Genomic DNA, 21053 nt, shown 5'->3' on the forward strand with positions numbered 1-21053 from the left:
CATCACTGGACATTTCAAACTCTGGAATCAATTATATCACATTTAAAAATTAACTACTGGACAAGATGTTGTGCTACTGCACTGAAATGTCTGTTCTATTTTCAGCCATCTAGTATTTACACATTACTCTTCAGTTGGATGTGGAATCAGTGACTCACCAACAAGTGGTCTTGTTAAAAAAAATCCTGTTCAGAGACAGAACTTAAACTCCTGATTAGTGGATTATCACAGAAATGTTTCTCCTCTTGCAGACGTGTAAACCTCAACCTAAAATGTCCAACTCTGGCCTTTCGACATTTGTCACTTTGAAGCAGAAAGTAGAAAAATACCTTAAACGTTCATACACCAACAGTAGCAGTGTAAATTTTTCATGACAGACAACAAATGGATATCGTCTTGACGATGTGGACAAACTTGAACTCATTGAGCAACGGTGTAACCTGATGAAATGTCTGCAAATGGAGGCAAAGTAAAATCATTTTATTTCCTTTGGAGGATCCAACAAGTCCTCTTAATCCAACAAACACATGAATGGCCATACAAAAGATATTTTATTTTACTGTAAAAGGGCAGCAACGGGTAAAATAGCAAGTATTGAGAAATATACAATTGGAAGAGAAAGACAAAGTAGAAATGAAACAAATGATACAGGAAATGAAAATGGGGGGAGGTCACACCAGACTACATTTGTCAGAGGAAAATGAATCTCTGGTCGTGTTCTTCTGCTTGGTTCACAACAGATGATTTTAACCTAAAGATACTGTAATAAAGCTGGTCTACGTTAAAGTAAGTACGTTTTTGTCACACCACATTTGTCAAATAGTGAACAACAACTATGGAGTTGTATCACAATATATTTCAGGGACAACCCAACCCCCCCACACAAAGAAAATACTACAGTAAAATCATAACTGCTGCCAAATCACACTGGAACATGACACTGGCTTCTGTATCTTATTTAACATCATTTATATTTCAATGCCGACAAAATGTTGTTATCCTAGCCATTGTGCTGTGGTTTCAATCAGCAGTTTGTTTCATGTTCTCTCCTGGACATGACAACTAACACACTACAGAAGCAAAGTTAGCACTGATTTTGTTTTTTTATTTTGTCCTAAAAATTACAGGTCTATGTCCAGGATAGTGACTGCTGCCGCTAACCTCCCCTCACACCTGCTCCTCTCTCGGATGTATGTTTCTCTACAAACTGTAAAATTTGAGACTTCTGTCCATTCCAGCAGAGGTCAGGAACTGAGCGTTCTCTCCAAAGGCCACACCAGTCACCAACCCTGTATGGTCTTCAGTTTGAAAGGAAACAGCAATGTCAAAGATCTGCTCATTCAACAGCAAATACCATATAAAATGTGAACATTAAGCATTTCTCTTCCTCACCTGTGAAGTTGAGGACCTCGGACCACTGCTTGCAGATGTAGACACGGATGTCAGACCCTCCTACAGCAAGGTAAGTGCCACTCTGATCGAACACAAGGGACTTCACCTGGAACAGAAAAACACAATAATTATTATTCCTTATTGTGAATCTGCGTAAAGCTCCAATTAACATTATGTCCTGTTAGACTCTTACTTTGAGTCACCTGAATAACTACATCTCATTAAATACAGGGTTTCTGCAGGTCGCAATAAGAAATATACAATTTAAAAAAAGAACTTTAAGATCATAATGAATAAAAATTTAGCCCCCATAATTGACAGAAGTTTAAGAAGCCTAGTAAAAAATAATCTGAAAAGTGCCACTGAACAGCATAATCAGCCTTGTGTTAATCTTGTTTGTAGTTTGATTACTGTAGGCGAACATCTATTATAGTTGAGAAAAAAACAATACAACACATGTTGACAGAATTAGGACCTACCTTAACTTATTGTACGTACTTTTTTAACCTATTAAAGAAATTGTGATAATTGAAATTTTCAACTTTTTTTTAAGTTTAAGACGTTGTGAAAACCCAGTAAATAGTTTGTTTTCCTTCTCTTCTATGCTACTTTCATGTCTGCACTTTAACATGAAGCTGGAGACACAAGATGACAAGCTTGGCATCAAGACCCAAAATAGTTGCAAACCACTGACCCAGTTTTATAAGTTAAAACAATTCACCTACTGATAACTCTACCTTTTACTAATGTAGACAATTTTACGTGTAGAGATGTTGACATTCAAGTCTAAGATGAGGTTTTAAGGGTGGTTCCACTCTGCTGCTATTTTTCTCGTTTATCCCTGTGGTCTTACCTCGTAGTTGCTATCAAGATTGATTGTCTTGAAGTTCTTCAGTTTTCTAAGATCCCACAGTTTCACAGAGCTATCCTGGGCACCTGAAGGAAACAACCAGAATATGTCACAGCTCAGTTTAGTGCCAATACAAAGGCTGAAGAGTTAACAGTTATTTTAGATCAGTGAACTTGTAAATGTTCCTGAAACTTTACACAAACGTTTCCTGTTATGAGTGGTTACCTGTGGCCAGATAGTATCCATTCTCAGAGAAAGCAATGGAGGTGACAGGACCAGAGTGGCCAGGGAAGTTGGCCACATTGGTGCGCTCCTTCAGATCCCAAATCTTGATTTGAGAGTCAGCCGTACCAGTGCCAAAAATTAGACCATCAGGGTGGAACTGAGCACAGGTGAGGGCTGTAAAGAGCAAACAGAAACATTACCAACTGGAAGATGATTCATTCAGACTGTGAAATTCACTTGGTAATATAGAGGCACTTACCACAGCCAGCACTTTCATCAGTCACTTTGGTCAGGACTCTACCGGTCTGAATATCTGAGAAGGCCCAGTACTACAGGATACAAATAACAGTGAACTTAGAGTGGTAAAGAAGTTTTTCTAGTATCTTTGTAATTTGTGGGGTCTGCCTGTATTTTTTTCCAGATGCAAACGTACCTGATCCTCTGAGGAGCTGAGCAGGTAGTCTCCAGTAGCATGCAGGGAGAGTCCAGTGACACTTCCCTCGTGGGCACGGATCACCTGGACACAGTTGCCTCCAGTGACAGACCAGACACGGATGGTGGTGTCTGGAGATGCAGAGAAGACCACCGACTAGAATGGAAAGTTAAAAAACAGTTGAGATCAAAAAATTAAGCTTTGCATGTGTTTAAATCTGCTCTTTCATTTATTTACCTGAAGACACATTACTTTGCAAGGTTGATGTTTCACAAAAAGGAAAAGTTACCTGAGATGGATGGTAAATGACAGAGGTGACCTTCTTTGTGTGACCCTTAAGTGTCGCCACAATCTGCTCCTCATTCTTGTCAAACACCACCACGTTCTTATCAGCTCCACCTAGGAGAACACAGTCAGGGTTAGTATCAAATAACAAGATGCGTCAAAGGATGAGTAGAAAGCCAACAAATTATAAAAGCTTTTAAAAAGGAAACATGATTCAACGTACCGGTGAGCACTTTGTTGGTGTCTGAAGGACACAGATCCAAAGCCAGAATACCAGGAACACTGGCACTATGAAGACCCTGAAGGCAAAGAAACAGTATGTAGGTTGAATAACTTGAAGAATCTGTTGCAGCCTCCTGATCCAAAAGCAGTCAGACGCATATACTCACGGCATGAGTGGCCACTTGGCGGTATTTGCTAAGGTCCTCAGCTCTAACCAGCTCCTCTGGCACAGTCTTTCCTCTCTGGAGAAATAAAGAACAGGCGTTACAGTTGTATATAATCAAACCCAGCACCTTAATGTTTGCTTAACAATTCAATATTACTGCAGAATTTATCAATGAAATTAATCAAAGAACAATATTATACCTTCTTTCTCTCTGTGGTAAGGATTGTAGCTTTGTCTTGGAGCTGCAAACAGAAAAAAACATTGAAAAACATCGTAGGGCCGCTACAAAAATGGAAAGTTTGATTCCAAAAAATGATTGATACAAGTTAAAGAAAGTCTTACCTTCTGGATGATCTCTGGAGTCATTCCAACCTGTTCACTAATCTCCATAGGCTCTCCACCAGCTCCCTGTGAGGGAAGGAACAGACATTGTTATCAGCAACTATGGCAAAAGACGATGGTGAGCATCAGCAGCGTATCAGCTGAAATTAAAAGTCAAATAACTCACTGCCGCAGTCTGCTGAGAGGTTGGAACTGCCTGAGGGGCCACCAATCCAGCTTGGGGTTTGAGTGTGGCAAGAGCTGTAAGGAGGAAATACATCACATAAGAAAAACAGGCTCTCACAACATCCTCTAACATCATATAAAGTCGCTCTTTGTGTTTTACAACTGCAATTACGCACTACAGCAGAGGCCAGGAAAACTGTAGTTAACTCACCTTCTCTCGCAGCAGTGACCTCTTTGGTGAGTCGAGCGATGACTCTGCAAGCGGCATCGTGTTGGTAGAGGGCGTGAGACAGTTCTTGGCGAGTAGTCTGCAGCTGCTGCCGCAAGGTGAAACTGTGGAGCATAACGGCATCCTACAAAAGAAAAGACATGAGGAAACTTTTCCACTTTTCTTAAAGTTTTAGAGAAATATCAATCTAAGCTATAACATGAAAAGAGAAAAATGATTATTAACTTGGCTCATAATCACAAGAAAAGCTTTCAAAAAGAATCAGGGATAATTTTTTAATTCAGTGCATTGAATGTGTTAAGTGAGAAAAAAAAGAGTAATGCAAAATATAATTACAGCAACAAACCAAGATTTTCTAATCAGGACAGAATATGCTTAGTATATTGTACTCCAAGAAAGCCACGATCAAAAAATAAAAAATACATTAAGTTCCTCCTAAAGTTTTGACATTGAGAATATTAGTTTTAAAAATGTTTAAAGATATAGTTTCTGCTTTGTCCCTGTAGCGACTCTTTAGAGTTAAGTGTACTTACCCACTCATCTTGAAGGGATTTAAGAATGGCAGGAATGCTTGTTGCTGATGGCGCCTTTGGTCTTATAGGATGGGACACTGAAAAAGGAAAAGTTTCACATGTTCAGTACAAGCGGCCTCTCGTGGATAATTTGGTTTCAGGGACACTTGACGGGGAATAAATGTGAGAGTCAAACAGTACTTTGTTAAGTGTGATTCCCTAATATAAGGAAGTACAATAAATATATTTCCCTAACTTCGGTTTAAACACCTGAAATAACTGCTCAACATTGGCAAAGAAAAAATGTATTAGCACAATAAGAAATATATCAAAGAAGTATTTTCAAAAAGCACAATTCCCCAAACCTCCCCATTTCCTGCTGCTCAGGAATGGGAATTGTTTTTGGGCGTCTTGGACTTTTTGTCACGATAAATAATATTGAAAAAAATCCTAAAATTATGAAAGCTAATTTATTTAGCTTGACATTAGAGAAATAAAAGAAGATTTATCAAGAAACATCAATATATAGATAAAATACAAAATAATCCCAGATGGACACTGATCCTGCTCAAGGGGTTTTACATGACAGGAAATTAGGTAAAACACTGCAATATTACAACATACAATCAACCATTTCTTCCTGGATGTTGAGCTATTGATGATAATGTGTTCCGTTTGAATTACAGTTGATATTATCTCCTCTTTACTGGGCGTTTCATGTTACTTATCTGAATAACCATTCTTGTTGAGGTGGACAAAACACTAGAAGTCCCCTTCAGTATAACGACGTACACATCAGCCTCCAAACTGAACACACACGTCTATCCACACACGTTGAGCTGGAGCGGGGCTGCTCCATTACTTTTAGTTTGAGTTAAGTTCACCTTTGATATCTACGAGCTGCTCCTCAGACAGCGGTTGTCCATTCATCGGGTCCGTCCCATTCTCCGCGATGTACTTCTCGATGAGCCGGCGCTCGAACACCTGGTTGGACACGGGGGAGACGCACGGGTGCTCCGGCACCTCGTTGGAGACTGGGTGAGGAAACAAGATGTGGTTACAGCCTCTGAAAACCAGTCGATGCCGGCGGTAAAACCAGCACAAGCTCCCAAGACCCGAGAGCCTCCGAGAGTCAAAGGCGGCACTGCATGGCCGCTAGCGTTAGCTAGTAGCATTAGCGCGCTCGCTAGCTAACCTGCTCAGCCACCGTCATTTCAATGAAAATAGCTTCACTTACTTGCACAAACCAAAGACATCCTCCCGACGCAGTCCTGTGACTTTCTGAAAGAATGTGGATAACCTTCAAACTGTTCGTAGTTAGTTCCCGCCGCTAGCGCCCACTTAACTTATGTTTTGCTCGAATTGGAAGTAGCACGCTGTTCTTTCATTGCCGCTACAACCGTGGCTTCTTCTTCCTCTATGCTTCCCTCCAGGCAGAGCGGCAGAGCATCGCAGGCGCGCCACTGCCCCCTACCGCAGGAACCTCGTCACTGCTCTGATCTAACACAAGGCAGTCTGTTTAAAGGTTGTTTAAAGGTCCAGTGTGATAGATAGATAGATAGATAGATAGATAGATAGATAGATAGATAGATAGATAGATAGATAGATAGATAGATAGATAGATAGATAGATAGATAGATAGATAGATAGATAGATAGATAGATAGATAGATAGATAGATAGATAGATAGATAGATAGATAGATAGATAGATAGATAGATAGATAGATAGATAGATAGATAGATAGATAGTATATTTGAATACAATAAAATACAATACAATAGAATAAAATAAAAAATATTGAGGTAGAAAGAATAAAAACAGAAACACAAGATAAATAGGTAGATAAGATGCAGTGGCAAGATGATGGTAAGAGTACTGATGATATGATGGTATTGTTATTGTTAGATAGTATATTAAAATAGTACAGTATATAATATAACATAATATATATTCATATATGATAGTTATTATTTTATTAATATAAAATAATCCTACTGACGTATTCACGAGTGTGTTTCATCTAAATTGTAAGAATTGTTGCTTTCCTTACCCTAGAATGGAATCTTTATATTGAAATACTTTGTACATCTGGAGTGGGACCTCTTTACAGAGGCTGCCATGTTTTTTACAGTAGTCCAAACTGAGCCAAACAAACACCATTTGAGTTTGTATGACAACTGAAGGCTCCCACAAGTTCTCTATCACGTTTGGAAGGGGAGGGTGAGGAGAGGTGAGGGGAAGTCAGCTGCAACATGACACTTCAGCACTAAATTCTACACACTGAATCTTTAAACCTCATCAAATGTGAGTAAAGGCTGTTTTATTCATTTGAAGTATGCTGAATTGCTATGGTTTTTGTATCGTCAGGCAGACAAATGTGACAACAACTCATGTTACTCAAAACTACTATGGCAGTCAGTGGAGCGCATACCACAGCCAAAGCCCAACAGTCCCCATATGAAACTACATTTAAATTCACTTTATCTGTATTTTTACTTTAGATTTATTTGTATATCATGTCCCTAAAATTCATCAAGATCATTTCACTATTGCACTATTCTCTAAAAAAAACTCAATGAAATGTTCAAAAATTCCCAATCACACAATGTCAACAAAAATAAGAAAAATACCTGGATACGCCCCCTGACACGGATTCTCACCAAAATGTATCAGTTGGGTAGTTTTTGCTTAGTTCTGCAAACAACAAACATAGCCTCCTTTTGCACACTAAATATTCATCAAAATTCACAGCAAATAAACTTAATAACTAATGTATAAATAATAACTATTCGTCAAAACAAACAGCATATTTGATTAAAATAATCAGAAATATTTAGGTTAAAGACAGGCTACAGTTTATTGTTTGACATGTTTATATTGTAAAAAATATATCAAGCAGCAGTTCAACCTCTCTAGTGACTTAAAAGATGTGGTGATGATATTTTATTTCTATCACAAAGTTCACAGATCAACTAGCTATTGAACTATTTAGTGGAACATGTTAAATTTCACACAACCACTACAACCGTCACCTTGAGGGTTAATACACTACATCATTGTAGAAGCCATATGACTCCAGCACAGATATTTAACATTAAAACAGATGTTATCAAGATTGAGTAATGGTTAAAACTCCTTAAATTACTGTACAGTACTGAAAAATTCCCTTTTGCTAACCTGTGTATCATAGCTTTAATGCCTGCATAGCCCTAGATATCACATTACACACACTCAGCAGATACAGGGCAGGTAAGAATGGTCCTGAGGGGTGTGGAGGTAGGTAGCAGCAGGAGATTTCAGGAGCAACAGTGGCAAGATTTGGGTGACATATGACAGGAAGGCTAATGTTCCACTCATGCTCAGTAAAATTACATGAAAAAATAAATAATTTACATGCAACATTGAATCCAGCCCGTGGAAACTGGGCTAAGATGCAAAAGGCACATGTGAGATCTTTCTGTTCCACCAGAAAACTATTGGTTGTCAATGCCTCATGTTTATTCCTCTTTCAGATCAGCTCCAATTCTCTGTTTTATGAGAAGTTCAGTTTATCTGAAGTGTACACGCTGCAGGACTCCGAGATGTTCGTGTCCAGCGGCATTGTGGAAAAGTATTGTTGTGATGTGCTCCACCTTTCTCTGTCTCCATCTGTCTTGATCTGGAACTGAACACAGTCCTCGGACGAGTGGAGGCAATCTGAAGCCCCGGTCACTGAGAAGGAAATCCTCCTCTCTTCTTCATTAGATTTGTTCTGCTAGGAGAGAATGAAGACATATGTTAAGAAACTATTTTTGTCTGTGACCATAGAATGTATGTAAAGATGGAACTACATGGCTGTACCCCAAAGGCTAAGCCAAAGTGTCTTGATCGCCACCTACTGGCGTGCTGCATTCTACGTCATAAATCCTGCCTCTTCCATGTTAGTGGATGGGACGAGGACCAAACTATAAAGTCTGCGTCAAATACATTTTTCTAAAAGATGGTTTCTGTCATTTTAGGTAGTTCTTGAAACATTGATGTATATTCAAGCTTTACATTATTTTCCCCATTATGTGTGATGATATAGAAACAGGGTGAAACATCTGTGGCTGACTCAGGATTGGTCTAGCATGTGTATTGAAATGACCTCTTTACAAAGATCCTTCCCCAGATCCAAAGTGCACAGACTCTGGCTCCAAATGCAAAAGATGGCAGCGTTTGTATTCTGTGTGTTTTAGCTTTATTTCTGGATAGTGGGAGGAAGTAGAGACTCGTTGTCCATCTTTATTTACAGTCTCTCTCTGTGACCTACAAATAATCACAGCGTAGAAGCTTAGAGCCATATTACCTCAGTGGTTGAAATACGACTCGGGGAGATCTCAGCTGCTAAACTTTGTGTTCCCTGGTTCTCAGCTCTCTGAGTTTCTGATCTGACCGGAATGTAACGCTGGAAAAAAAAAACAGCAGCACACATTTAGCAAATTCAAACAACATGAACAGTTTTAGAGGATGGTAAAACCTGACAATTTACTTCAGCTCATCATCTTACAGTGTGAGTAGGACTCGCTCTCGGGGTCCATTCTCTAGGTGTTCCAGGCTGCTGAGAGTCAATGTAGTATCTTGAGGGCTCAGAGATGGTCTGACTGTAGTCCTGCACACATACACACGATTAAACTACATTGTCATTGCATATATTAATATAAAGATAAACAATTACAGTGAAGGAACAATAAACCACTGGAGCAGAGACAGTAAGATGCATATTATATAAAATGTACATTACCATTAAATGGGGGTAAATTATGTTATTGCCTTAACTACAAATGTGTTGAAAATATTCCTTTGTTTGCAACATTCAGGTTGTTTTTTTTAATTAGATATTAACTCGCTATTTTGTGTTATTATAATTTTCATTATTATATGCAGATCAGTTGGTTTTGAGCTCTCCTAGATGCCTTTATTTTGAAGGGCCAGTGGCAGGGGCGATGGATCTGGATATACAGGTGGGCAGGGATATGACCAACAGATATAGGAAAGAGCATATGGTTTGTAACCAGGGCAGGAGAGGAGCACCACCATTTGTTTCATTGTGACAAATAGCCAATCAATGCAGTATTTAATACAGTTCAAGTGATTTTTCCTCACCTGGTTGTTAACTCTTGGCGTGCGGTTGCAAATTGGAAAGCGCGAAATGAACATCATTAAACAGGCCAGTGACGCCAACATCCCAGAAAGGGCTTTGAGGGCCCCAAGGACTACTTCCCATATGTCTCCCTTTTCTGGAACGATTAGAGACACAGAGGTGGATAATGAGAGAAAAGGACCGTCGAGAAGCAAACACAGATCGATAAGAAAAAGAAACTTTGTGTTACTTACCAATCACCTGTAAAAAGGTGGAGGACACGAGGTTGCCATCTCCGTCTCTAATTTCATACAGCCCATCATGCCTTGAGCTCAGCCTCGCTATGAATACCTCATTGATGGAACCCTTTCTGCCCAGGGAGATGAGGCCCCTGTAGCGCAGGTCGTAGTCTGATATTTGGCCCTCGCGGATCAGCTGCACGGGTCCTCGGGGGTGCTTTGGGTCGAAAGGGCCCATGGAGGATTCATTAGGGTATCGGGTGGGGGTGAAATTGAGGTGGGTGTGATTAACAGGGAGAAAGAGGGGCAGGTTTAGAGTCTCCTTGCTGAAGCGGGTTACATTGAATGAGTGGCCTGCGTGCAGGATGATTGACAGAGGGAGAGGAGTGGAAAATGTAAGAAATGTGAGGGTAGGAACAGATGTAAGATGGAAAGGGAAATATAAAACATCACTATTTCCACTGACAGTAACACAAAGTTAAAGATAATCATCTTAAAACATTTATCCTCTGGTGATTTTTCTCCTCTCACCACAGACGGTGAGGGTGCTGCGGGACAGCACCCTGCCCTGCGGGTCTCTCAAAGTGTAGTTGCCTTGGTCCACTGGCGTCACTCTCTCAGCCACCCAGACCTTCCCGCCTCGCAGCAGTCGACCCCGGCCCGGATCACCGGTCCCGGGCTCTGTACGGTTCCAGAGAACGATGGGCATGGCCTCAGACGGAGCACCCCAGGGAGAGAACTCCAGGAGGCAGCCATTCTCAGGGATGTTGTGCTCAAAGTTCTCGCCGTAGTTTCTGCGGTAAGACTTAATGCATTCTGCAGCGGGGTGAAGAAGTAAGAAGATGTTCATCAGTGGATTAAAGTATGTGAAGTTTCTGAACTACATTTATTTGTGGTAATCCGTCTTTTAGTTTTTGCATAATCTTGCTTGCAAACAGACCAACCATGAAGCAAGAGGACACGCTGAGGTGAAATACATGTATAAAAATGAAATGGACATTTATTTTCCTCATTCTTCTACACCCTAGATGAAAACCACATAGCGTGCATTACATAAGAAGCTACAAATATCTCCACCTCAACCACCTAACATCAAAAAACATTGCTTACCCACTGATGTATGAGCAACACCAGCCCAATAAATTAAAAAACACATGAGTTCCAACAGCGGCTGTTTCTATACAGATACTTTGCTGATAACACAATCAAACTTTTGAACAAAGGACCTTTGCTTGCAATGGGGTATTTTCTAACAATGTATTGGTAATTTACATGAAAGCATCTGAATACATGATCAGATGAAGGAGAATGATCAAAGTGTTAAATTTCAAGAGTCACAGAGCCATTTGATTGACAACTCATGGCCGTGGAGCAAAAGGAAATTAGATGTACAGATGAATTGAAAGTCTTGTACCTGAAACAATCAGACGAACTGCCTCGTCTGTGAATCCAGAGGAGAGTTTGATGGCATACAGTCCCTGATCCCTGTGAGACACTTCTTTCAGTACCAACATCTTGTCTCTTGTCCATTCGAACCGAGGGTCTTTGACCTGCAGTTCGTTAATAGGTTTAGACAATCTGTATGCACAAAGAAAAAAACACTACAACAACAATGAGCTCTGATAGACTTCCACTCACCATGGTTTTTTCCAGCAGGACACGTCTCGGTCCCTCAGGGTCTGGTGTAAAAGTCACTGTCCGGGAGGTTGAGTACACCGGCAGATGAAATTCTTTCCCAGCACAAACCACCTGGACTTCTTCTTTTTCAGCTGTGACAATGGAAAAGACAGTCAGGACACTCTTCAGAGAAAATGTTCTGTGGATAGAGGATATTTAATGAAATGTGGCAGCAGACTCACCTGGTATGACCAAACCTGTTGGAAGGGTCGAGTTGATATGATTATTATTGATCTTCTCAAGCAGCAAGCAGAGACCTCACAGGCAATGGAATATCACTTAAATTATATTTGTATGTACTTGTGTATAAGCTGTTCTGGAACTATGTATGGACGTTGTTGATGTTATAATATTGTTTCGGTTTTTATTCAGGTTTTTAAGCTCATCACAGCACTAAGTCAGCACTTGTTAAAGTCACCATGGTTGCCTTTCTCTGCAACCCAGTCTCATCAGAGGTGCTTGCTCAGTCGTAATTCAACTAGAAATTTGGCCATATCTTTTTAGAATTGTTCTCTTGCATCGCTTCAAAACTTGGGATAGGCCTTAAGGCCGCTGCTTTTCTGCTACTTTCAGACTTTGGCAACAGAACAGCCTCTGCTGTTTTAAATTAATGTGTGGTGTTTCACAAGGTTCCATGCTTGGACCATATTTAATTTCAGGTTTTAAAGAACCAGGTTTATTCTTAATCACTGTTGACACAAATGACACACAACGTTAAAGTTTGTTCCAATTAATTGAAATTATACTTCAGCATACAGTCATGTACTTAGTACCGCCTCATCGAATGTCTAATATTAATTATAATAAATGAGACTATTTATATTTTGGAAATGATAAAGTAACAACATTTTAAGGACACTTGTAAATCTTTGGGTTTACAATTTCTGTTTTCATGAACGCAAAAAAGATAGATGGACAGATATACAGACAGATAGACAGATAGATAGAACTTACCCACAGCGAGGTGAATGGTAAAGAGGGCCGTGGGTAAGACATAGGGGGACATCTTCTCCTGTGAAGACGGATCAGTTTAAGTTTTCATCTTTAAACACAAAGGACAGAGATGCACACACACACACACACACACACACACACAGAGTCATCCCTGTGCCTCTGAGAACATGCAGCAGCAGACATGCGACCAGCTACACAAGGGGGAGCCCACACACAACAGTGTTGATGTTGATGTCTCTGCAGAGCGATCCCTCCTGCTCGCATCTACAAAAAGCATCCGTGCTCTCTGAGTCCATGACGCACAGTGATGTCAGGTGTCAAACATGTTCCTCCAGCCGCTGAACATCGTCTGCAGCGACGCAGCGGACTACCAGGCCCTGAGACAGTGATCACACGCACACACACACGACCATACAGCGTGTGACACATCCCACTCACCTGAAGGACGCGTGAGAACACGACTCCACGGCAGAGTATTGATGAGTGTTGGTCAATGAGGACAGGAGGATAACAACGTCCTCTGTGCGGCGCGCATGTGCACTGGCGCCCTCTTTTATTTATAGCGATCGCTTGGTTGTATTCTCAGCAGCTCTTACGCAAAATACATCCCACGTTGCTTTAGTTCTTGCCAACATTACGTCACTGGCGTGAAAGAGTGCACGGTTATAATGTGGAATCTGAGAGATAAGATTACACAGAAATTTACAATCACAGTACTGCAGTATCTGCACTGATTACACTCCATTACATCTCACAGAAATACTTTACTTTATACTCCACTACATATCACATAGATATATACTGTACTGTATACTCCATTACATCTTACAGAAATACTGAATTTCTCGGTCTTATCCGGCCCGTGAAGCGATTAGGTTCATCAATAATAGATTATTAGCGTTTGTACCATGTCAGAGTCTCAGTCTGTGTCCTCCTCCACTGACCTGAGCTCACTCCACACTTTAACTTCAAACACCAACACTCATCACAAGTTATCAGGATCTGAACAGTACTGAAGTTTACTTTGTGTCTGTTTGATACCCTCCAAAGTTCGTGAGACACACGCACACACACACAAGGGAGCAAAGGCTGGAATACCAATACATCCCATCCACTTTACTGAGCTGTTAATATATATATATACAAATATCCTGAGCCAAATATTTAATACTTATTCAAAAGCAATTTTTGTTAACAAGGCCAGAGAGTGTTTTTTTAATGTGTCATTAAGGATATTTTATTTTTTTTAATTATAATTCAAATGTTGGTCTGAATATTCCAACAATTTATGTTATCGTGACAGACAAACCATTTTGTGATTTAGCACCATACAAATACAATTGAATTGAACACCCCTCCAGCTGCTGAAAAAACCTCAAATGATGTATCAAGAACTAAACTCCCCCAAACTCATTCAGGACAGTTTTTTTGTTATAAGGAAAAAAAAAAAAAAAAAAAAAACTTCCATCGTTTCCAAAACGAAAAACAAACAGTAACTCATCCCCTGCGTGTTTCTCTCTCTCGATGCAATCACTGCATCGCTGATGACTTCCACGGTGCTGCTTCTCAGTCGGGCCCTAGAACCTTGAACATCTGTAGTTTCTGACCGTCCTCGAACGCACCGCGGATGTCTCTGAGGCCACGCCCTGTTGAGTGGGTGTGGCCCAGGAAGCGAACCCGCGGAGCAACAGCGTCTGTAACAACAGCACCGAGCGGAATGTGTCCTGCGTGTGAGACGTGAATATATGACCGATCGAGTGTCGATAGAACCGGGATCGAGTGTTGGAAAACGTGTGGTCGTGGGGGGGCCTCAGGATGCTGGTGTTGCTGCTGCTGCTGCTGCTGGGGGGGGCCGCCTCTGTGGACGCGGGTGAGTCACCGACGTCATGGAGAGGTGGAGATCAGGTGGAGATTTAACCTCAACCTACCCCCATGACATGTTTTCACTAGTGTGTTTCACCTAAATTGTACAAGTTGTTGTTTTCTTTACCGTAAAATGCGACCTTTAAATTTAAATACTTTATATTTACATCAGGAGGGGGTCCTCTCTACGGAGGCCGCCATTTTTTTTTAGTCCAACTGGACAAACTTAAGTCCTGGACAAACTTAAGTCCTTTTGAGTAACTGAAGGTTTCCAAAGGTTATCCATTATGTTTGGAAGGAGAGGGTGAGGTGAGGTGAGGGGTATTTAGCTGCAAAATACAACTTCACCACTAGATATCACTAAATTCTACACACTGAACATTTAAGGTACCCCTTCCAATAACTAGTGATGAAATTAAGTGCACTGGGGTTTTCAGCTACGCAGCTTGAGTAAGGATGTTAAGCAATCTATGCTATGTCCCATGTCTCATTATATTTATTATTATGCTGTACAAGATTAAAATGTATTCTTATTAATATTCATATTTTGGGGCATATGGAAGGGATTTATTTATGTAGATGAAACCTATTTTTTTCTAGTTACAACGTATTTTTGCATTGTTCAATCTGACCAGACCCTCCATCAGTGAACTCAGTTGTAATAAGCATCTGTCTCTGTGTAAATATATGAATAGTAGAAATGAAAGTGAGGCAGTGTGTCGTGATTTATAAGGTTTGTCCTCAGTGGTTTTTTTTTAATCCGCTTGGTTTTCCTCACTCCAGATGATTACTATTCGAAGCGTTATGGGGACACACTCTCTGTCAGGATGTGGCTGCATGATGTTTCAATCAAGTTCATCCCTGAAGACACCAACTCAGAGTCAGTGATCTTTTGGAAACCCGACGACCCTTCGGTCCCCGTGGACAGCAGGCGGAGTGTCTCTAATGGCTATTTGGAGATCAAAAATCTAACCCAGAAAGACAATGGCATCTACGAAATGATAAAAAGTGAGATAGTCCTGAAGTCATGGTCCGTTGAGGTCGAAGGTGAGACGTTTTTAAACGTATTTAAAGTTGTGGCTGTGGCTCAAGTTGGGGTTTAATGGGGACTGTGCACGACTTGGTGCTTATAGTTTGAATTTGGTACCTTTTGTACAAGGTTTGTTAAGCAGTTTACAGTTTTTCTGCCAAGCTAAGCTAACAAGAAAGGAAATAAATGTGTTTCCCAAGATGCCATCTATTCTAATAAATCTGTTCCTGTAAACTGCTGTGCCGTGTGTGTGATCAAACTAGAACCGCACACCAAGAACCAGGACTACATGGCAAAAATCGGCTAAGATTTAGGCTGGAAGCAGCTTTTAATGTCCTCTGTCTTGTGTGTCCTCTTTTCCAGCAAAGTATGAGGACCTTGAGCTGAAGTCTGGTGAAGAACTCAGATTCACATTTCCTCTGGTCAAGAACCACTGCAACATCCACTTCTTCCCAAAGAAAAAGGAACATGAACTGACGAGCTATGACACCCAGCTAGTTCGTAATGGCAGAACGGTTTCAACCAATTCACTCTGCAATAGCTTTGAATTTGTAAGGCCGTGCGGGTTGGAGATGGAGATGCATGAGTTGTGCGACGGACGCTTTGAGGTCAGAGATCAATATGATGAAATCGCCTTGAACGTGTACGTGGATTGGATGGGTGAGTATCCTGTCTGTTTCGTAGTTACTGAATTATTATTATTACTGAGTTACATTTTGATACTTTGTAATGAACGATTATTCACACATTCATTAATTTAAAAAATCTCGTGGTCTGTAGTTGTCACACCACTTTGATAAAATACTTCTCAATGTCTCATATCCCAACAGCAAATATTCCATGTTCTTGCAACTTACACAACCATTAAAATACAGGCCTAGCTGGTGATAATGTTTCTGCCCATATCGTTTCAGCCGAACCTTTTAATTTAGGCTACATTGGAATTTGCGTTGGTGCTGCCCTGGGCGCAGTGATCTGCTGCTGCTGTGTGAAACGCTGCTGCTGCAAAGGCTCCAAGAAAAAGGACTCTGCTGCCGCTGAAGTGCCTGTGGCTTACAACGAGGTGATCACATTGAAGTTGTTTTACACTGTGTTTATGTGTGTGTGTGTGTGTTTACATGCAAGAGTGAAAAGTACGGTGACCTTGAAGCACAAATCACATTGACAAATCACAACACAACACCTTACAAAACACAATGGCATTCACTTTTAGATAAAAAGATGCCTGCTGCAGACAGCGATCGTCGATGAATGCACTCTGCACATGTCTTTGGATTTGTTGTGTTTTCTGATCTGTTGCTTTGTTTTGTGTTTGTTTTTGTGTTTTGTGATTTGTTGTGTTTTCTGAGTTGTTTTATTTCCGTATCTGTATTTGTGATTTGTTGCAGTGTTTTGTTATATATTGTATTTTGTGATTTGTTGTGTTTTGTGATTTGTTGTGTTTTCATATTCGCTGTATTGTTTTGCACTTCAGGGCTACCGTAGAAAAGTCGTGCTGTTGAAGTCATGTCATGCTCATTGTATGTCTTGTTTCATCCAAATTGCAGTATGTCCAGGAGCCTGTGGCACTGAGGCCAGCGCAGCCCACACCGCGCCCTGTGACATACTACTCCCCCCCTCAGCCGTCCCAAGCTCCGACTGGCCCGCTGGTTAGTGTGTGTTGTATCTCTCTAGTCTTCTGGACACTTGCACTCCTCTTTCCGGATGCTGATATGTTGTGTCTCTTTACTCTGCAGATACACAATCCTACTATAGTGAATGGGCCACCTGCTTATTCTGAGGTTTGACCTGAATACACACACACACACACTGTATTTGATATGTTAGTGCTCACCGAGAACAGCTGATTACGTTACCTCCTTGATACCCCCTTGATTGACTGTGTACAGGAAATTGCAGTGAAAGCTAGAAACCCTCTAATGAGGCCGCGTGCCAAATACTCTCCAACAAAAACTTAATTTTAAAGGTTTTTGTGAGTACTACCACCTCTGAATGTGTGTGTATGATAGGATGGGGGTTTGTATTTAAACTGAACTAGTTTATTATTATTACACCCTTTGGGAGTTGCTTTGGTTTAGTTCAATGCACAGTCCGCAAGTCTCTCAAGACTTCTGGATTCATGAGACAGACTAATGGATAGATGATGATGAAAACTGCATTATATGCTAATCCATCCAAATCTTTTTGACAGTTATTTGGCAGGAATATTCTTCATGTAGCACCTGTGTAACAGCAGCTGCTAACATCTGCATATCAGACTGAACCAAGGAAGGCTGCTTGTGCCGCTCTGATCCTTTGATAGTGACTTTCACTGTTTGTGTCTCTTTCTCTGCAGGGTTCAGCTCCAGCAGAGCCGGCAAACGCTCCCACTTCCTCTCTGCTCTCTGACTGTGGGCTGCAGTTTGAACTGAAGGGAATGCAATTTCCCTGTGCTTCCCCTCTCCACGCAGAGTCAACTTACAACAGCGTTTATACCTCCAACAAACTGGACTTCCTCTGAAAGCCTTGAATTTGAACACTGCACTCATTGAATGAAAGGTTTGACATTGGGGATATATGCCTCATCTGGTTGTCTGGGAACTGGCTCCTGCCAAGAAATAGTCACACAGCCTTATCCGTAAGAACAGAATTAAACAAGAAAAACACGGTAATCTCAGATTTTTAGAAACACTGATGAGTTTATTCAAATACCTAAACACAAAGCAGAGATATGTTTTAACTGCCTATTACTAGCTAGCCCAGGGGTGGGCAAACTTTTTGACTCGTGGGCCACAATGGGTTCCAAAATTTGACAGAGGGGCCGGGCCAGGAACAGATGGATGGAGTGTTTTTGTGAACTAATATAAATGACATGGAAAAATCATTACATGAAAGGATTTGGCCTTTACCAAGTAGCAAAGCACTTATTTGCAAGGCCATTTAACAAAAACCCGCCTTCAGAAAAAGGCTTGCTAGCCTTTGCTATTTCGAATGTCCCCCAAAAAACATGCCTTGGTAGATGACTCTTTAATCGCAGTTTGTCTGTGAAAAAAAAATGTTGCTGAGTCTCTAAATTAGTCGCCAACCTTTGAGCTGCAGCCACCCGTTCTTGCGTTGACTGCTTGCTAGCGTAGTTAGCATGTTTCGTAGCAAAGTGACGGCTGATGTTGTACTCCATGAAAACTGCGACAGTTTCTCGGCATATCAGGCATACACCCTTCGATTTGACATCAGTGAAAAAGTATTTTGTTGTCGACATTAAACACTCGGCACTCATTGTCCACTTTTCTTTTCCTTGATCCTCTCTCATTTTACAGAAGGGATCACAGGTCAAAGGGAAAAAGTGAAGGGAGATCATGTGCCTGCTTTCAAGCCCTATACACCACACTCCCGGGCAAATTTAATTTAGCTGACTATTTTATCCAAAGCGACTTACAATAAGTGCATTCAACCCCGAGGGTTCAAACCCAGAACAACAAGAATCAAGAAAGTAAGATTTCTTCAAAAATAAAGCAAAACTACAAAGTTCTATAAGTACGTGCCATTTAAGTGCAACAAAATAAAAAAAGCCTTAAAAAGCCCAACGGGCTGTACTTTGCCCATGTCTGAGCTAGCCTAACCAACTGCTGGCTGTACTTAATCAGCAGTCAAACAGGTTATAGGGAACCGAGTCTGAAAGACACCCATCCATTGCAGATTCCATAACGCTCCAATGTGCCAAATTTGACCAGACAGTGTAAACGATCCAGGAGAAAGGGAAGACCATAGGTTTCACATTTATTTGAGATCACTCTGATCGAAAGCCATGTGTGACGAGCAGTGAGTTTAAAGCCATAGGAAAGAAAATATCCACTCTCAATAGCGAGTCCTTCTGCAGGTCTTGTCAGGAATACCTCATCTGTTACAGACCAGTTTGCCTGTGAAAAACCTGCATCAGGGAAGCTGTGGATGTTTACTCACATTTGTAGAGATACAAAACTATTAACTGACAATTTTTCTCAGGTCCGTCTACGCACACACTCAAATGGTTTCTTTTTAATTGAATAAAAAAAGACTGTTTGATAACTTTAAAGATATCAGAAACCAAGGTTGCTTTTTTTCCATTAGTCTTCCGATGAATACTTAAACACGCCTCTACACCTCTGTGCCGGACTCATATAAGATAAGATAAGATACATTTTTATTTATCCCACACACATGCACAAACATGCACAGACAGACTCATGCAATTGAGGGAAATTTGTCCTCTGCTTTTATCCCATCTGGTGCAGGACACACAGAGCAGTGACCAGCCATGTACGGCGCCCGGGGAGCAGATGTTGGGGGAGTAAGGTGCCTTGCTCAGGGGCACTAGACAGGGTAGGGAGAATAGTCTTTTGATTTTTTGGACAGATCCAGGTTCGTCTTTTTGTTGTTATTCCATCCAGGTAAGTTTTTGTTGAAACTCCATGGAGTCGAACCAGCATCGAACCAGAGACCTTTTTCTGCCAGTAGTCCAAGTTTCTGCAACTAAACACGAATGTAGACGCTCACAAATGCTCAATTAACCTTCTTTCTGCACGTCTCCTCCCTCTCATATATGCACTGACTACAACAGTAGATTTTTATTTAGCTTTTACGACCCATGTGATAGTTATTCAATTAGTCGTCGTCGTACTCTGCATGTCGTAGTGCTTTAAATTCTGTAGACGGGTTGGATTTTGTTGAAACTGTAGTTGTAAAGCATGTGAGAATCCTAGAATACTTATTCAAAAGCATATTTGTGAACAAGGCCAGAGAGTGTTTTTTTATGTTTCATAAAGGAAACTTAATTATTTAGAATTTTAATTCAAATGTTGATCTGAATAATCCAACAATTTATGTTATCGTGACAGGCATACCATTTGGCGATTATCACCATACAAATACAATTGAATTGAAAACCCCTCCAGCTGCTGAGAAAACCCCAAATGATGTGCCGAGAACTAAACTCCCCCAAACTCATTCCGGACAGTTTTGTTGTTATAAGGCAAAAAAGAAAAACTTCCATCGTTTCCAAAACGAAAAACAAACAGTAACTCATCCCCTGCGCGTGTTTCTCTCTCGATGCAATCACTGCATCGCTGATGACTTCCACAGTGCTGCTTCTCAGTCGGGCCCTAGAACCTTCAATCAATCATCAATTAATCAAATTTTATTAGTATAGCTCACATTCACAAATAACAATTTTTCTCATAGGGCTTTAACATGGTGTGACATCCTCTGTCCTTAACCCTCAACAAGAGTAAGGAAAAAACAATAAAAACCCTTTTAACAGGTACAAATATGTAGAAACCTCAGAGAGAGCCACATGTGAGGGATCCTTCTCCCAGGACGGACAGAAGTGCAATAGATGTCAAGTATAGGAA

At 40.8% G+C, this 21053-nt stretch overlaps 2 protein-coding genes across 3 annotated transcripts; one reads left to right on the forward strand and one right to left on the reverse strand.

The window, feature by feature from the left end:
* Nucleotides 1-532: 532 nt before the first annotated feature.
* prpf19 (pre-mRNA processing factor 19) lies at nt 533-6225 on the reverse strand. Its single transcript, XM_061080048.1, has 16 exons — nt 6059-6225; nt 5706-5855; nt 4843-4919; nt 4292-4433; nt 4082-4155; nt 3916-3981; nt 3774-3815; nt 3575-3649; nt 3409-3484; nt 3190-3299; nt 2901-3056; nt 2727-2796; nt 2468-2641; nt 2246-2328; nt 1393-1498; nt 533-1298 (listed from the first exon to the last, which is right to left on the reverse strand). Exons 1-16 carry the CDS (start codon nt 6075-6077, stop codon nt 1201-1203), a joined length of 1518 nt encoding a protein of 505 aa, XP_060936031.1. The 5' UTR covers nt 6078-6225; the 3' UTR covers nt 533-1200.
* An 8230-nt stretch (nt 6226-14455) lies between these two features.
* LOC133012084 (uncharacterized) lies at nt 14456-19738 on the forward strand. 2 transcript variants are annotated; one of them, XM_061080049.1, is made up of 7 exons: nt 14456-14664; nt 15441-15704; nt 16051-16347; nt 16602-16750; nt 17235-17336; nt 17424-17468; nt 18023-19738. In XM_061080049.1, the coding sequence occupies exons 1-7, from the start codon at nt 14610-14612 to the stop codon at nt 18185-18187; spliced, it is 1077 nt and encodes a 358-aa protein (XP_060936032.1). In that variant the 5' UTR covers nt 14456-14609; the 3' UTR covers nt 18188-19738. The 2 variants fall into 2 exon arrangements, with proteins under 2 accessions (XP_060936032.1, XP_060936033.1); XM_061080050.1 differs by having other exon boundaries at nt 16620-16750.
* Nucleotides 19739-21053: the final 1315 nt, after the last annotated feature.

The sequence above is a fragment of the Limanda limanda genome, chromosome 10 (genome assembly GCF_963576545.1).
Source record: "Limanda limanda chromosome 10, fLimLim1.1, whole genome shotgun sequence".
Taxonomy (NCBI): domain Eukaryota; kingdom Metazoa; phylum Chordata; class Actinopteri; order Pleuronectiformes; family Pleuronectidae; genus Limanda; species Limanda limanda.

What these genes read in the sequence shown, in the direction of transcription:
- prpf19 (XM_061080048.1), bottom strand. An exon ending in GCAGCTCGTAGATATCAAAG is followed by an intron (nt 4,920 to 5,705) that starts GTGAACTTAACT and finishes TTCCTTTTTCAG; the next exon opens with TGTCCCATCCTATAAGACCA. An exon ending in GCCAAGTGGCCACTCATGCC is followed by an intron (nt 3,485 to 3,574) that starts GTGAGTATATGC and finishes CTTTGCCTTCAG; the next exon opens with GGTCTTCATAGTGCCAGTGT.
- LOC133012084 (XM_061080049.1), top strand. Translation starts at nt 14,610, where the DNA reads ATGCTGGTGTTGCTGCTGCTGCTGCTGCTGGGGGGGGCCGCCTCTGTG. An exon ending in ATGGTCCGTTGAGGTCGAAG is followed by an intron (nt 15,705 to 16,050) that starts GTGAGACGTTTT and finishes CCTCTTTTCCAG; the next exon opens with CAAAGTATGAGGACCTTGAG. An exon ending in GGCCACCTGCTTATTCTGAG is followed by an intron (nt 17,469 to 18,022) that starts GTTTGACCTGAA and finishes CTTTCTCTGCAG; the next exon opens with GGTTCAGCTCCAGCAGAGCC.